At 38.2% G+C, this 18,617-nt stretch overlaps 1 protein-coding gene across 3 annotated transcripts in view; it reads left to right on the top strand.

Annotated features, from left to right (window-relative positions):
* The first annotated feature begins 274 nt into the window (after window positions 1-274).
* The window catches only part of FAM214A (family with sequence similarity 214 member A), a 100,079-nt gene continuing 81,736 nt past the window's right edge, over window positions 275-18,617 (top strand). The window contains exons 1-2 of one of the 3 annotated variants that reach the window (XM_025390555.1): window positions 275-818; window positions 1,531-1,647. In XM_025390555.1, coding sequence (XP_025246340.1) covers window positions 1,632-1,647 — 16 coding nt within the window. In that variant the 5' untranslated portion in view covers window positions 275-818; window positions 1,531-1,631. Of the gene's footprint in view, window positions 819-1,012; window positions 1,218-1,530; window positions 1,648-18,617 lie in introns of those variants that run through there. The other 2 variants (XR_003120235.1, XM_025390553.1) reach the window with 2 other exon arrangements.

Genomic DNA, 18,617 nt, shown 5'->3' with positions numbered 1-18,617 from the left:
CGCGCCTGGGCCGGCTGGGGGAGCAGCCGAAGTGCCTGGGACCTCTCAGGCTTTCCGTATTCCGCCGGTGCCTCCCGGCCGCCATCTCCAGCGCCGTCGCACCCGCCGAGCACCTGCACCGAAAACCCGGTCCCAAACTAGCGCCCCGGGGCGAGCGGCGGCATTGCCATAGCAACTGGGCGCCAGGGCCGCGGAGGCCGCCGGGGAGGAAGTGACGAGCGGGGTGGGTTGGCTGTTGTTGGGACACGTGACCCAGGCAGTGTTTTGACAGGGCAAACAGCAGAGAAAGAACTGGCCGAGCGAGGGGGACGGGGAGCTCGGGCGCCAGAGCTAGAGACAGCGGGCGGGCAAGGAGCTGGCAGAAGCTCTGGGCAAGAGGGCCGGCTGGAGATACGGGCGGGGGAAGCCCGGGGGCCGCGGGGCTCCGGCGTCAGTCAGGCAGGGCGAGGGGCTGAGCGTAGGGAGCGGAGCGAGGCGGTGGCTGAGGCGCGGGTGGATGGCCACAGGGGCGCCGGGGAGCCGCTTCGGGCTGGTCGTCTCGGGTCCCCACGGTCCCCTGAGGCAGCCCCTGGGGCCGCTGCGCTCCACACTCCGCTCCCGCCGGCCCTGCGCCTCTCGGAGCCTGAGGTCTGAGGTGGGAGTGTGATGTGAGCCGCTGGGCGAGCGGTGGAGAGAAGTGCCAAGAGGAGGCGGGATTGGGACGAGAGAGGAGAGCGAGTTAGTCAGCAGAGGTCGGCCGAGGGAGCCGAGGAGCCGGCCAGCCCGAGAGCGCCATGAAAACAACTCTCCGGCAGGGAGAGGGGCAGGCGCGGCGCTCGGTGCGGCGGGGCTGAAGGAAATCCGGGGCCGCGGCGGGACGGAAGGGGCTGCGCAGAGCAGGGGGCAAGCCCCCGGCTGTAAACACCTCCCCCGGAGCCGGCCGCGGAGGACTGGTTGGGAGTTGGTAGGGTCGCCCCGGGACAGCCCGGAAGAGTTCGTTTGGGGCTGGGGGCTGGGCAGGAGGAGGTGACTCGGGTTTCTGTGTAAACTTGGCCGCGGTTGCCGCAGGAAGGCTAGCCAGAGGGTAATTACACAGGTGAGGCCCGGCGGGGCGGGCGGAGCGCTCGGGAGGCGCAGGGGACTGGAAGAGTTGGCTGCGCCCAGGCACCAGGTGGAAGAATTTCCATACCAGCCCTGCGGAGGTGCCTCTGTTCCCAGAGGCGTTTTTGTACGAAGGGGTTAGTTTGTGTTGCTCGAATCTTTTTCTTCTTCTTGCCTGTACCTCCAGGTTATAAATAGATCCCGCTTTGGTTCAGAGACTGTGTGTCAGAGAAGGACACATTGGCCTGGAGAGCACAGAGGCAGGGAAGAGGGTGCTCGATCCGGAGGAGATGGGGGAGGCGGTGCAAAGAGAGTTTTGCTTTTTTCAGACCAGCCGAGGGTGCTGTCACCGCAGTTGGTGCCAGGAAGAGGCCTAACTTAACAGTAGTTTACTTGCAAGGTCCGGGTATTAGAATAGGGCCAGATTAATTTTATTTTTATCTCTTTCAGCATTTTGAAAACGAAGCAGAAGCCGTAGAATCAGCGGCGAGCCTGTTGAAAGAACCCACACGTGCATTTCACAGCACTTTGGGTGAAAATTGGATGTGAAAATGAAGCCAGACCGAGGTAAATTATTTAAGTAGGGCTTGTTCCCCCACCCCCTTCTTTTCTATGCCTCAATTTAGAAGTGTTAACCTAATTCTGCAGTAGGATCAACTATTTCTGTATCATATGTGATTATCTGTTTTTGTGACAGATTCCAGCTGGTGAGGTAGAGAAAGGCATATGGAAGAGAAGGTTAAGCTTTTTTAACAAAAGTGCTTCTGAAACAGTAGCTTCAAGAGAGATTCTAGTGTATCTCAAAATGAAAGTAAAGAACTGTATTTGTATCTGTTGCCACAATACAGGTATTTTAGAGTTGTACTTGCTCGTTTTTAGGCAGTCAATTAACTTCAGCTTTCAAGAAGTTCATAAGCTTTTTAAACTTGAATGTGAACTTAATAAAATGAAGAGAAAACTTAAGATTTTGAGTTGATAAGTATTATTTTATTACTACTTTGATTAGTTGATTTTTGTGCTTTAAGCAAACTCCAAAAGTTTGCAGAGTACTCCAGTATTCAGTATACCAGCATATGGACAGTTTGGGCCACTGAAATCCCTAGTGATAAGTAAATGTCACTTCCTTTTTAAACCTGTATTTTCAGGATTTGTAAGAATATTATATACACTGTTTTTCAAGGATTTCAAGGTAATTGTTTAATCAGTCTTCTGATTAATGGCAAGAACCAATTTTAGAAAATGTTAATATAATAATGGTTGGTAGTGAGAGCTTTTCCGTCAGATATGAGTTTGATTCCAAGGAACACTGTGAAGTGGGGATTATTTTATTTGGTAGGGGGCTGGACTAGATGACAGATTTCCTTCCAAATCCAAGTCTTTAGGATTGCAAATATTAATTTATCCAACGAATTAGATGCTTATTTTAAAATTTATATATATTAAACTGGTTATTTTTCCATATATTTTTTCAAAGTAATTAGACAAATTCTCTGGGTAAAATAGGTCTATTGAAATGCACCAGAAGGAATTGGAGAAAACCGTACTTAATTTAGTGAGTTAAATTAGTTTTAGGTGTTGGCTATGATATACAATTAGGCAGCAGCTATGTGTGTATCAAGTATTAGTAAGTGTATTGCTCATGAGCAGGTTCCTTGTGTAGAATATACCAAGTTTAGATTTTTAGATTACATCAATGACTTTGGAAAAATGGCACCAAGGTTAGTAATTGAATCTCAGAATAAACAAGCAAATAAAATCAAAGTCACTATTTATTTTGAATTGTTTTGAAAAGTTGCTTTACAGTCATAAGCAGTTTTTAAAATAGTATTTGCAGCCAAAACGAGTGTTAAACACAATAAAATGTTTAGTGGTGTACTGATACAGATTTTTAGGGCAAACAAATTTATTCATCAAGATTTCCAAAGAAGTTTTCACCTTAAAAATTGTAGCTTTCTTTAGCATTCTCGGGTAAAGATGATGGGATTGTGAGTTTAGTATTGTGATTATATTCCATAATAATAACATAAACCTTTAGACCTATGGCTTTTTTTTTTCTTTTACTAAGACCTGTGTAAGTAATCTTTTACTTAGCAAACTAGTACAGAAATACTGAAATAAGCTTTTCACAAATGTACTTACCCTTACTGTGCGCAATGGAGTGTTGTATTTTCTATTCTGTTTTACGTTTTGAAAAATTGCTGTCACCACCCATTGAATTGATTTCTTCACCAATTAATGGGTCATGATGACCTGCAATTTGAAAGGCACAGTTATGGACAACTCTTAACAAGAAAACAGTTATACTTCATTTTTTTTTTTTAAACTACATTGGTATCTAAAGAACTATCCTATATAAATTACTTTTCTGGATAATTGAAACTTTTTAAACGTCAAAATATTTTCAGTTGTAATCATGATATATGGAGACATTTTAAAAATGTTCATGCTTCTGGTTTGAGTTTTTTTTTGTCTCTAGTTTAAACTATCTCAGCCTATCTTTTTTATTCTGATTTTTATGTTCCCTGGATGTCAATAGTTTTTGTTAATATATTTATCCTTGCCACCTTTTAATTTTCCTGCTTTTAGTCTCTAAGCTAGAGAATTAGATAACTATACTTAACACTAAGTTTTCTATAAGATGAACATAAATAGGAGAACTTCTCAGCTACTCATTCAAAATGTGAGTAAAGTGTGAATTTTAATGTAGAGACTCAGATACTAGTTTCATGGGACACAGCTGTACCTCAAAGAGTTAAAGTTTCTAAATAAATACAATAGCCTCTTATCCTACATGATTGAGTGTGATAGTTGGTTGGCTAACAGTAAAAGTCTAAGGTGGGGGTCAGGAAAAAAAGCTTAATTCTTTTTCTATTGACTGTCTGTTTTTATGGAAGGTATGGGGAGCATTGGTCAATTCTGCTCTCTATACCCTCCATAAAAACAAACTGATAGCCAATAGAAAAAATTATCTGAAGATCAGGAGTTTCTACTATATTTTCAAATAAGATGTTATGGTATAGCATGATAGCTACATTTCACAATAGTCAATAGTATTTCACTGTAAAGGTAAAAAATTTAATTTTAAACAATAATATAACATTACTTGGGTAACACTGCCAAAGATGAGTCTTAGATATTGTCATTAGCACAAGCTTTTGTGTTTTTATACTTGTTCCATTATTTGCTTGCTCTCTAATCTTCATCACATAACCTCTAAGGGTCTCAGTTTCCTTATCTGTAAAATGGGAATAATTCCAACTTCTCACAGTTAGAATGAAATATGACAGTGATTGGCACATAGCAGATATTAAATAAATAATAGCATTTATTATGCTAAATAAATACTATAGATGCTTATATATTGGTCAGTTATAAGATACACTCAACAGAAGAAATAATGAAATGTTTAATAACCTAACGCTATTTTGTTTTGTTTTGCATTCATAGTGTTCAACCTGCTAAGGCTCGAGCAGATTAATAATTTTTCAATATATAGTTATCTGAGAAAATATAAAAGCTACAGAAGGATACTTGCAGTATATGTATAATGTGTTTCTTTATATTGTCATTTGCTATTACAGTTATGACTTCTATATGTCAAGGATGACATGGGTGGACTAAGCTTTCTGGAATAATTAGATTTTTAAGTGATGTTAACAGCTGACTAGAGCTGGGCAACTGGAAAATTTAATGTTATTCCACCTTTGACTCAGGGATGTACAAGTTTGGACCTGGTTCTAGATCTGTGTGTATATTGAATAGCTGGTGTTTCAAGAGAAGTCTAAAGTGTGGTCCATGGCCTGTTGCGGTGACTCATGCCTGTAATCCCAGCACTTTGGGAGGCTGAGGCAGGTTGATAGCTTGAGCTTGAGACCGAGACCACCTTGAGTTCAAGACCACCCTGGGCAACATAACAAGACCCTATCTCTATTTAAAAATAAATGTGGTCTTAGTGTAGAAGTAATTAAAAACATATTAGGTTATGTTGTAAATGTATTTCTAATTTTGTATTTTTGATAGCTGAGCTTATCAAAACTGCTATGAAAGATTAAGACCTATAAAATAAATCATCAATAAATTAGTAATTTAAATCTACTGTTACAATTCATATTCAAAAACATTGTAGGCTATTGATCTTTAAGTTAAAACTATTAGTACAAAATGTGTTCCACAAAACACCACACTATTTTGGGGTTTTTGTTTTTGAGGTTAAAACAGAGAAGTGCTTAGTTTTTTCCTCCATATTGGCTATATTACAAATGTAGACATTAGCCTTAGAATTCCAGTGGTTTATGAACTTAACTGTAGCATAATGCAACCCTGTTAACCTCAAACAATTCACTCCTAGGCAGGTGAAATAGGAGGAAAGAAGTGTTAAGGACTAGAAAAATGTAGCAAAGCAATTAGGTGCATTGCTTGCTAAGAATAGTTCATTGTTAGTTGATGTAAGTCAAACAAAAGAAATGGCAGATGTTGTAGAAGAAATATTGACTAGATTAAATAAAGCAGCCTTTTGCTAAATTCCCAGGTAGAGGTGGTGGTGATAGTATGAATAACAATAGCTAATACTTGTTCATACCATGTGCCAGGCACTGTCTTAAGTACTTCACATATATAACTCATTTAATCCTCACAGATACTCAAGGAAATAGATGCTGTTGTCATCTCTGTTTTATGGATAAATGAAACTGAGTCACAGAGAGAAGTTTGTTAACTTACCCAAGGTTACACAGCTAATAAAAGGGCATGCTCAAATGTGAAGTGAACTTGAGCATATGCTCTTAAGCTCCCTGACTGGTAGCAGTAACTAATGTTAAAATACCATAAGATTTTGGGACCAAAGTGGTTTAAAAATACTTGAGGAAAACTCAAAACAGGTTTTTGGTAAGTACTGTGATCTTGGAAAGCTGCGTATCCTCTCTGCCTCAGCTTTTATCTTTACAATAGGGAAAGTAATAGTACCTCAGCTCATGGTTATTTTGAGGATTAAATTAATGTATGTGATGTGCTTAAAACAGTGGCTGACACTTAGCATTCAAATATAAACTATTATTTTTGGACATTTTCTAAAGAAGAAGCCAGTCAGTTAGTGAAAGCTGAGGAAGACAAAAGAAGGGGGCTAATTCAGCTGCATGTTTTGTATATTCACTGTGATCTCAAGTTAAAAGCTGGCTACTGTTGGTCTTTCATCCATTTATGTTGATGAGTCTTGACATCAGTAGCTGTCAAATAATCACTGGCTTGATACAACTTCTGAGATTCAGATACTAAAGGGGTTGACATAGAAATACCCCGTCTGTGTTTTTGCCTGTCATCCAGTAAGAAGGAAATGATTCAGTGGACTAAACTCTGTCATTTCTTTGAAGAATGAGAAAAAAAGATAATTGGAAGGCAGAACTGAGAGGCAAATGTGTATATAAGGAGAGTGACTTAAAAATTGATGTTCTCTTCAAGAACTGAAGAAACCCATGGGGTCTGAGCATTCTGCATTGTGAACAAAAGGAGAAAAAAATTAGTTGTTAAAGAATATTTATATTTATTCTTTTGCCTTTCTCGCCTTTGGATCTAATTATGAAAATGTTTTCACCCTTTTTGAGGCTGGGGATTTTAAAAACTGGAAATATTAAACTCAGACTAATAATACTGATTTTTTTTTCGATAATGAAAAGGCAAAATTGTAGTACTTGGAAACAGTACTTCTTAGTAGGTAAACCAAAGTCAATTTGTTAATAGTTAATTCTGTCTTGGCTCAAATAGGTGAAAAATCAGAATAGCTCTTCACGTAAGACTTTTTCTTTTTCATGAGGCAGAGTCTTACTCTGTCACTCAGACTGGAGTACAGTGGTGCAATCATAATTCACTGTAGCCTCCAACTCCTGGGATCAAGAGATCATCCTGCTTAAACCTCCAGAGTAACTGAGACTACAGGTGCACACCACTATGCCTGGCTAATTGTCTTATTATTTATTTATTTATTTATTTATTTATTTATTTATTTATTTTGAGAGATGGGGTCTCACTATGTTGCCCAGGCTGTTCTCACTCTCATGGGCTCAAGCAATCCTCCTGCCTTGGCCTCTCAAAGTGCTGGGATTACAGGTGTGAGGCATTGCACCTGGCCCAGACTCTTACTTAAGTAAAACAGGATGGAATAGGTAAAAAATGCCAGTTGATAATCAAAAATATTAGACTAAGAGCCCATGTGTAATACCACAATTCCTAGTAATGATTTGAGTTGAGATTTCTCATATTTCCCTTTCCATGTAAAAGATACTCATCTCTTCCCCTTGTTTACCATATCCAGCCCCACTAACTGCCTTTTAGGTTTTTAATTACCACTCAGGATCTTGTATGCGCAATTCCTGCTGCCTAGAAAGCCTTTCTCCCCAGTCATCACATTGGCGGCTCCATGTCATTCTTTTGTTATAGAACTTAACTGTCATTTTTTCAGAGAGGTTTTCTGTCACTACCCTATCTAAAGTGCTCAGTGAATGTTAATTGCTGTAATTTATTAAATGAGATATCCCTTGTTATTTTGTGTCTGAGCAGCCTGTATTTCCTTCATAGCATTGACAACATTTTGTAATTTCTTTTGTTTATTGTCTGTCTCTACAGCTAGATTTTAAGTTTTGTGAGTCCAGAAACCTTGTCTCTTATTCACACCTGTATTCCCATCATTTAGTAAGCAGTCTTGTACATGGTAGGTGCATAGGTGTTTAATACATATTTGTTAAATGAAAGAAGACTTGTATGTCTCAGTGTTTGTGGAGCAGATAGGAATAGGAGCAGCTGGGTAGCAATCTTTGACTGTTTTACTGATACCAGCTGAAATTCTGCCAGTTTAGGGATTGGTTTGAGTTAATGACTGTTAGGTTCTTATCACAATTTTATACACAATTTTTTGGAAATACATTGAAGGATACTGTCCATAACTTACTTAAATAAAGGTTATATTTCGCTAGGCGCGGTGGCTCACGCCTGTAATCCCAGCACTTTGGGAGGCCGAGGCGGGTGGATCATGAGGTCAGGAGATCAAGATTATCCTGGCTAACATGGTGAAACCCCATCTCTACTAAAAATAAAAAAAAAAATTAGCCAGGCATGGTGGCGGGCACCTATAGTCTCAGCTACTCAGGAGGCTGAGGCAGGTGAATGGAGTGAACCTGGGAGGCGGAGCTTGCTGTGAGCCGAGATCACGCCCCTGCACTCCAGCCTGGGCGACAGAGCAAGACTCAGTCTCAAAAAAAATAATAAAATAAAATAAAGATTATATTTCTTAATTAATCATATCTTATGGAATTAAAACACTATAAAATATCTTCAAAGTAGGCAAAAGCCGTTTGGTGACAATAGTTTCCAGTTTATATACATCTGACTAACAGATGATTCATGCACAAACATTTGCTAGAAGCTCTCTGACGTCCACCCCCTGTGCTGAATTTGCTCCTGTTGCTGTTTCTGAGAGAGAGGGAGAATGTCTGTATGTTCAAATTGGTAAACCTCAGGTTTATGAGTATAAGAAAGTACAAGTCGGATAGAGTAATAGGAAAAAAACTCAAAGGATTTATAGTTTAGATTTGGGACCCATTCTTGGACTAAGTCCCAAACCTGTTTTCTTATCTGGAAGATGTAGCTGGCCAAGGGTGTTGCTTGAGAGCTTCAACTAAGATAATGTGTCAAAGAACATAGTAAGCTGTGAAATGCTATATAAATGTGGACTAATTTACTCTGTGGGCAGGATTATTTGTATAGATGAGCAAAGGGCCAGGTCTTCCCAAACACAGCCAGCTGCATCTTAGTTGGTGCTATTCACACAGTATGAGGATTTTATAACTTTTAGTTTCCTCTTGCTATCCTGACAGAAATTATACCAAACTAGAGATCCACTTGGATTAATAAATGTATACTTAGTTATACATTTTTCAAGGATGGTTGAAATGATGGTCATATTTTAGTTTAAATGGTTTCCTTTTAGCAGCGTACTATAATGCAAGAAAAGTTAAGACACTAAGCTTTTAGGATCGGATTTAGATTGAAATTCTGACTTCGGCACTTACCAGCCAAATGACCTTGAAAAAATTACACAGCCTTTCTGAACAACGGTTTTGTCTTTTTGCTCTAATACCATCAACCTTAAGCCTTGTGGGAAAGGTAAACTGAGAACATATGGTTTGGCACTTAACATATGCCTAGCACTGGGTAGGGATTGCTGAGTGGTTTCCTCTGCTAACAAGAATACACAACTTGGAACAGCTGCACTGAGGAAATGAGTGTTTCAGAACTCCGTTTTGAAAACTAGTTGTAACAAGCATAAAAGATCAATGGACACTTATTATGTCACTTTCAACTTTGTCTTCTGAAATATACAACCACATAGAAAAAAATCAAAACCAGCATTGAACTACCCAATCTTTAATGCAAATGCAATGGGAGAGGGAAAGTAGGTAATTCGGAACACAACCCACTGTTTCTGGGTGATAGTAGACCATAATGAACAGTTTAGAGCAGCATCAGGGCGGAGAGTGAGGCAGAGGTGGGAACTAGAAAGAGGCTGATGGAAAATACAGAGCGGTGAGATGTTGCCCAAAATTGCTTTTTTCTTTATTTCAGAGTATTACCTAGGATTAATACAGTGCTTGGAGCATGGGCCTTCTGCTTCTGTGACCCAGAATTTAGATTTGTTCCATGATGCTGCAAGATGGCCATTATAGGTTAAGAAACCTTTGGTAGACTCTTCTGGGAATCTAATCATAACTTATGTTGCTTGTCAGTAATATTTAAGCCTAAATAATGGTCAAACTTAAACATACCGCTTTTGGGAACATGACCAATCTGTATTTGGGAATAAATAAATTAATATTTAAAGTTTTCATATTTTGGTTTCCCACTCAACCAAATGTATATTCCTGAATGGAATTAATTTAGCATCAGTATCTGAAATTAGGCTATTTATAAAACTTTATCCTAACATCTAGAAAATGCATTTACATTTTCCATCACATTAGCAATTTTCTTTTGTGAAGAGAGATCATGGTTTGTGAGAGAGATCATTATCTAGTTGGCCATTTCTACTTAAATTTTTAACAGTAAGAGAATGTACAATTTTAGCCCTTGATATTGACAAACTTTTTGTTTGTTTTGGTCTTAAAATAACTTTAAAGGTCTGTATCATATTTGGTATGTTTGACAGAAGGATGCTGATATACAAAAAATTATTATTCATTTTATAAAAGAACTGACCATAGGATTTCTCTAAGTTACCATACTTTGCTTGCTTTACCATTATTATAATTAAAAATTTCAAACCCACTGAGGAGTTGAAATACTACGATTAACATCCATTTACCTTTTCATAGATTAATTGTTAACATTTTACAACTTTTGTTGTATCTCCATATAAGTAGGTGGGATAGGTGGGTGGGATGGATAGACATGGAGTTTTGTTGTCTATTTTTTCTATTTTTAATGCAAAGCCTTTTTGTTTATTATTTCAAACTGCTACTTTTTTCAGTTGACACATTGCAATTGTATATATTTATGAGGTCCAATATGATGTTCTAATACATATATGTATTGTGTAATAATTAAATCAGGGTATTCAGCATATCTCTCACCTCATGCATTTATCATTTCCTTGTGGTGGGATAATTCAAAAGCCTCTTCTAGCTATTTTGTAGTATACAATAGTTTAGGGTTATCCTCAGTCATCCTACTATGCAGTAGAACACCAGAATTTATTCTTCCTATCTAATTGTAACTTTGTATCTGTTGATCAACCTCTCTCTATTCTCTCCTTTGCCTTCCCCGGTTTCTGGAAACCACTGTTCTACTCGCTGCTTCTATGATAACAGCTTTTTTTAAGATTCCACAAAAGTGAGATCTTGCAGTATTTGTCTTTCTGTGTCTGGCTGATTTCACTGAACACGATGTCCTCCAGGCTCATTTATGTTGTTGCAAATGACAGTATTTTATTCCTTTTGTGGCTCTATAGTATTCCATTATGTGTATGCACGTGTGTGTGTGTACCACATTTTCTTTATGGACAGAGATTGATTCCATGTCTTGGCTATTGTGAATAGTACTGCAATAAACATGGGAGTACAGATATCTCTTCAACATGCTGATTTCATTTCCTTTGGATATACATGCCCAGTAGTGGAATTGCTGGATGATATGGTAGTTCTATCTCTGATATGTTGAGGAACCTCTGTCCTGTTTTCCGTAATGGCTGTAATAACTTACAGTCTCAACCGTGTGTAACTGTTCCCCTTTTCTCCACATCCTTGCCAACATTTGTTTTCTTTTGTCTCCAGCCGTTCTAACCTGAATAAGGTTGTATCTCATTGTGGTTTTGATTTGCATTTCTCTGGTTATTAGTAATGTTGAACATATCTTCATATACCTGTTGGCCACTTGTGTAAGTTGCAGACATCTTGACACTTCAGCCCCACATACTACATGTATCCAGCAGTATGCTAGAGCTGGCAGGTACTGGCTTGCAAAAGCTGATTGTGTACATTTCATTTCAACTCTACACCTAGTTGGTTACTTGAAATCAGCCATGGTAACGGTATTTATACCATGGAAATTAGCAGTGCTACAAACCAAGGCCTTTTTTCCTTTCTGAGCCAGTTGTTAAACATTTAACACCACACCACTGCATGTGTCTTCTAAAAATAAAAGTATTCTTCTGTATATCTGCAATACAGTTACTACATTCAAGAAATCTAATACTTTTCATAGTATTACTATCTAATGTACAGTCTATACTCATGTTTTCCTTGTTGTTCCAATAACATCTTTAGTCATATTGCCTTTTAAAGTTGTGCATTGCTTCCTTTTACAGAAATTGAGTTAGACCCTGATGTTAGACAACATTTACAAAAGTTTTGGAGTACACCATAAGAATATGATAAAAAATTCGATCATGTAAATAGAACAGCTAAGTAATATTTTAGTAGATTTTTCCTCTAGCTTTTAAATATTATTTGGACAAAATGGATTAAAGAGATAAGTGAATGTTGTTGAAATTCCAGATTTTATTCATCGATAACACATTAAAGAATTATATTTTTAAACCTAAAGTCTCAGGCTGACTGACCTCATTTCCTAGTGATTTCCAAGGTTCCCTGCAGTCTAGCCATATTGGTCTTGTTATTCTTTAGTTACTACAAGCACATTTGACACCTTGAGGCCTTTATATTTGATGTCTTCTCTCAGAATATAAGTCTCATGGCTCCTTTTTTTTTTTTTTTTTTTAACGACTTTCTGCCATCAAGGAAGCCTTCTCAGACCATCCTTCGAAGAGTAAAACTAATTTATTCTCCCTTTACTCTTCATTACTCTTCCTCATAGTTCTTAACATTGTTTAACCTGATATTCTGTTTCTTTTCCCCTCTCCCCAACAGGAATATAAGCTTCATGAGGGCAGGGAAGGGATTTAGTGGCATTTGTTTGTTCACTGCTGCATTTCCCCATACACAGACAGGTACCTGGCATTTAGAGGCTCTTCAATAAGTGTTTACTGTTGAATGAACACTTGCATGCATTTTAATATCTTTGTGGTGTAGCATAAAACTTATTACTTGACAACTTTATGCATTCTCTTTTCTGAGATGTGTTAGTTTAGTAACCCTAAGATCTAATTCTCCACTGTCAGTTTTTTGCTTCTAAATGGGAATGTTTATGCCCACTTCACAAGGTTATTGGGGGATCAAATGAGATGATATACATGAACTCCCTATATACAAGATAGAGTGCTATGTAAATATAAGCAGCTGTTCATTCTCTAAGCATTTATGTTTACATATCAGCTATTGTGCGAGGTTCTGGAAACATACAGATGAATAAGTCATCAGGGTACTGTGTGTGAGTCTGGGGGGCAACTAGAAAAATTCTTGACTCCTTTGGCAATGTCTCTTGCTAATGTAGTGTTTGTGGTTTGAGGAATCATGACCTCAGATGTATTGCTTCCCTAAACTAAGACATTAACATCCTTCAGTCTTCTATCCTCTTAAAAATTACACTAGTAATATGAGTCTGTCAAAGAAGTACAAAATATAGATAAGCTAAAAGAAAGGGACAAAATAATAGTAATGCTCCTATTCTGTGATTAGACAGTTCACGTTTTGGGGGTGTGAGTGTGTGTATCCTTCTAGTCTATAAATGTATGTACATATTAATAATATATTTTTTAATTAAACCATATATACTATTTAGCAAACTATTTTTTACCAAATATAATTTGTGTATTTTCATGTCATTATTCTTCCATTATGGTATCTTTAATGGTTATATAGCTAACTTTTGCATGCCTGTGTTATTTGGCCAATTTATACTTCTTAATGTTTTAATTTTTAACTGTGGTAAAATGTAGATAACATAAAATTTATCATCCTAACCGTTTTCATGTGTACAGTCTTTTTGTTGGATACTTAAGCTCCAAGTTTTGGCAAATACAAACAGCACTGTAACAAACATTCCTGTAGTTTAAATCCTGGTGTATTTCCTTATTTTTTTCCAGACAAAGTTCTAAAAGTAGAATTACTTGATCACAGTATATACAAACATTTTTTGATTATTATAAAATCACACTTTTTGATTATGGTAAAAAAGTGCCAATTTTTGGTCACCAACAGTATATGAGAATAAAAATAGTTTTTCCCCTACCTGACACTCTTGTTAGCTTTAGTGTATGAGCAAAACTCACACAAACGATTCTAAATTTGATTTCACATTATAGATATTCTTGAAAGAAAATGGCTAATTACTATCTGATTTGTATCTTGTTTTCCTCCACGTACAAATAGTAGACATCTTTTCATTCTCCAACATTATATGCCCAACCTAAATTCTAACTGAAATCTTCAGTCTCCCCTCACCCCCGTAATTTCAACTTTTATTTTAGATTCAGGGGGTACACGTGCAGATTCATTACATGAGTGTATTTTGTGATGCTTGGGTTTTGGGATACAGATGATCCCATCACCCAGGTGGTGAGCATAGTACCCACAGGTAGTTTTTCAGTCTGCACCTGCCTCCCTCCGTTCCCCTTGTAGTCCCCAGTGTCTATTGTTCCCACTTTTATGTCCATGTATACTCAGTGTTTACTCCCACTTACAAGTGAGAACATGCAATATTTGGTTTTCTGTTCCAATAGATTTTTCTTTTGGTCAATTTCTGGCTGGTATTCCTTCCCCTGGACCCCCCTCCCCCACCCAGAGATAGGGTTTCACTCTGTTGCCCGAGCTGCAGTGCAGTGGCATGATCATAGGTCACTACACCCTTGAACTCCTGGGCTCAAGTAGTCCTTCCACCTCAGTCTCCGAGGCAACTAAAACTACAGGCACAGACCACCCTGCCCAGGTAACTTTTAAATTTTTTATAGAGACAGGTCTTGTTATGTTGCCGAGGTCTGGAACTCCTGTCCTTAAGCAGTCCTCCTGCCTCAGCTTCCCCAAGTGCTGAGATTACAGGCGTGAGCCACCATGCCCACACTCTAGATGGTATTCTTGATTTGACTTTCAGGAATTGTTGTGTGGCAGTTAGGGCAGTGGAAAGAACATGGGTTTGGAGCTGGACAACTCACTGTTCAAACATCAGCATCATTACTTACTAGCTGGGTGAGTTTAGGAAAGTTAAACTCTCTATGTCTTAATTGCCCGGAAATCTGTAAAAATGGGAATAACAATTCTTTTCTCAAGGTTTCTGCGAGGATTGAAAGAAATAGTACATGTTAGCATCCAGCTCAGTGCCTGGGCACAAGGTGGGCACCAGCTTTCTATGAAAACAAGTTGTCACACTGAGGATACAGGGCCAGTATCCCCTAAATCTACTTTTTCCAACTAGGATTCTAGAACTGTAACTATAATAAAGTTTATTAACAGTAGTACTTACATCTAGAAAATCTGTGGGGGATAATGTCTAAAGTCTTTAGTGCTGTGTAATTATATGAGAATTTGCTGTCATGACAGTTGTGCTCAACTGCAGATGCTGTCAATCCATGGTTTCCTACTTTAGTAAGGAGCACAAGGCAGAGTGGCCTTCTGTGAAGTTAAACTCTGGCATCGATTTCCTTTGTTGTTGATTCAACAGTGTTTCAGCTTACTCTAATCTTGGATAAAAAGAGAAACGTATGCCTGCTCTGGATGGATAGAATTCAAATTTGCTGTGCAATGAATTTGAATTTTTGTGGCATTCATTTTATGTAGATACGTGTGTCTATTTCAACTATAATATTTCCCAACTTCTTTGATATCTCACTAAGGAAAGTTTTGGTTACCGAGGTGGGAGGATTGCTTGAGCCTAGGAGTTCAAGACAAACCTGTATGACATAGGGAGACCCCATCTCTACAAAAAAAACTTAAAAATAAAAATTAGCTGGGCTTGTTGGTTCCAGCCTATAGTCCCAGCTCTTGGGATGCTGAGATGGGAGGATCACTTGAGCTGAGGATTTAAGGCTGTAGTGAGCTATGATAAAGCCATTGCACTCTAGCCTGGGCGACAGAGTGAAACCGTGTCTCAAAAAAAAAAAGTTTTGATTAAATAGTTAAATTCATGTAATATGTGTCATCTTAACAATATGTACAACTCTTATTTTTAGTTTATCTTGCAGCATTTAGGTAATCTGAAAAAAGTGATGGTTTTGTGCACATGATCATTGGGCTAAATTTTTTCTTTTCATTCAGTAGTATTTATTGATGAACCATTCTGTGGTATGACCTCTGAGATATGTATTATGTTCTCTGCCCTATAGAAAATGTAATCCAAGAAAGAAGGTAAGTATAATGCAGGACATTTGAGAACTGAATGAATGATAAAAGTAATGTTTATCAAAGGTCATAGGGAATGATTAATTCCAGCTGGAGAAGTTAATTTAGGGCTGGGACTGTCTTAGCAGAGACAGCAGCTGAGTTGATCCTTAAAAAACTGGTATGATTTGGATAGATAAAAATTTAGAGATTGGGGCAGGGAAGGGAATGGAAGGAAGAACATTCTGATCAGAGGGAATGAGTTAAGGTGTGAAGATAGAATTCCGATGTTTAACGGACGACAGACAGACTAATGTGAATGGGAAGGGTTGCTTTGGAATAGGGAGAGATTAGAGTTTTGAATGTTAAGCTATAAGGAGTTTGAGCCTCATTCATTTGCTAGTATCAGACAGTCTTAAAATCAGTTTTTAGCTCTCAAAATTACATTATGGCCTACTGTTATAAAAAATACCTAACACACATCTACTGTTAGCTAAATCTTTTTCTTCTCCATTTATTTTTCCCTTTGCCACCATTCTTTGTTTATAATGTATGAAGGATTTGTGTTTTATTTTACAAAAATTCTTGGGAATGTTAACATGGTACACAATACTAACAATACTGTATCTATTGTTTTATAATACTCTTTTTGTCAGAGTAGTAAGCTGCACTATTTATTTTAAAATAGCTGTGTGTTATAACAAATGGAAGAAAAATACAGAGTAAAACTGGAGATTCCATTTCTCATTCCAGATAATTGCTGGCAGAAGTTTGAATTCTATTAGAGGCTTTCATACCCTTCAGCTTCATGTAAGGTCTGAGAATGAAGGAAGTCCCCGTGATACTGATAAGCTTTCCTAGCTGTGTTAGGAGTAGAGATGTATCTTCTTCTCTCCCCAACCAGATAAACACTTTCACACTAAAGCTTTAAAAAAAAATGGTGATCGTAAGAGTGAGGTTTGTTCAGTATTTTGTGGTAGACAGAGCACTAAGAAGCAATCTCAGTTTCCTAGTCTTAGTTTGCCACTATCTGTGTGAATAATCACCAACCTCTTTGACCACCAGTTGCCTCATCTGATAAGAGATTAGATTAGATCATTTTGGAGGTTCCTTCTAGGTCTAAGGTTTGATCATTCATTACTCCTTTTTTTTTTTTGGCCTGGCTTGTAAGGTTTCTGATGGCATAACTCCTTTCTTAAATATTGTTTCTCTGAGCATGTGTGTCATTAAGTTGGCATACTAACTTTTCAGAAATTGAGGTAAAGAACATCCCTGTGCCTCTGAGTAGTTATTGTGTTGATTGAATGCAGGTTCTGCAGGCACACTTCTGTGGTTCAGGAGGTTGTAGTCTAACCCTGGCCTGTACCTTTTGTAATAGCTTATGCTGCAGAATTTAGGTATTTACCAGGGTACTCTAAGTTGCTAACAACAACAACAAAATTCAGGTTACATAGTAGTACGTATTAAATCCACCTTTAAAAGTTCAGGATGTGAAAATAATTTTGTTATTCTGAAATTACTCACAAAATCACTCTGTCACTAGAAACCACAGTTGGAAAGATCCTTAAAGTGTGTGAGTTTCTTTCATTTTTATAGTTGGGAAAACATACGACCCGGAGAAAAGCAACCTATCCAACTAAAAAAGTAAAACTCAAATTCCCTGCTAGTTGTTTTAGTATTTTCTGTATTTGGTATTACTTCTAGCCTCTAGCAGAGCACAGTTGCCTCTAGGTTCTGGCACCAGAAATGAAATAATGATCATCTGGCTTTTATCAGGAAACTGGGAAAGGAACAGACTAGGTGATTATATTTTGACATTGTTCTCAAAGTAATACATGCATACTCTTAGAAGTAAGTCGAATGGTAATAAGTAGACTCAAAGTGAATAAGACATTTCATCCTTGAAACTAGGAAGCTAAGAAAGAGATGGATATAAAGAAATAAGAAATTAGAAATAATTGTCAAATTTAAAAATCAGGAAATAGTACAAACTAATTATTTAGAAATATAGAGGACAATATTTTTTCTTTAGTTTCAATGTATAAAAAATGAGGCTAGTGATAGTACCTACTTAAAGGGCTGTTGTAATGAGGAAATGAGGTAGTCCGTATAAGGTGCTTAGAAAATAGTATTTGGGCCGGGCACAGTGGCTCATACCTGTAATCCCAGCACTTTGGGAGGCCGAGGCGGGTGGATCACCTGAGGTCAGGAGTTCGAGACCAGCCTTACCAACAAGGAGAAACCCCATTTCTACTAAAAATACAAAAAAATTAGCCGGGCATGGTGGCCCATGCTTGTCATCCCAGCTACTCGGGAGGCTGAGGCAGGAGAGTTGCTTGAACCTGGGATGTGGAGGTTGCAATGAACCAAGATTGAGCCATTGCACTCCAGCCTGGGCAACAAAAGCAAAACTCCGTCTCAAAAAAACAAAACAAAATAGTATTTGATTCTGAATAAATACTCAATAAATTTGCCTATCATTGTTAATAAATTAGCATCTCTTCAATATGTAAGATAAACACATTCCAAGTGCGCTGAGAGAAATATACAAAGGCTAAGAGAGTGGCTAAGTGAGAGCAAGGAGAAGTCCTCTTTGGTTAGAATGGTTAGGTAAGGCCCCTGAGAAAATGAGCAAAGGATGAGAAGGCACCAGTTGTGTAAGGGGGAAGAACATCCCAGGCCAAAGGAATATGTGCAAAGGTCCTGAATTTAGAAAGTCTGGCATGCTTTAGGAACTGCAAGAAGGCCAGCTACTATACGATAGTTTGTGCTTCCCTCATTTCTTCA

The sequence above is a fragment of the Theropithecus gelada genome, chromosome 7a (assembly GCF_003255815.1).
Source record: "Theropithecus gelada isolate Dixy chromosome 7a, Tgel_1.0, whole genome shotgun sequence".
Lineage (NCBI taxonomy): Eukaryota > Metazoa > Chordata > Mammalia > Primates > Cercopithecidae > Theropithecus > Theropithecus gelada.
This window is presented reverse-complemented; position numbering and strand designations above follow the sequence as displayed.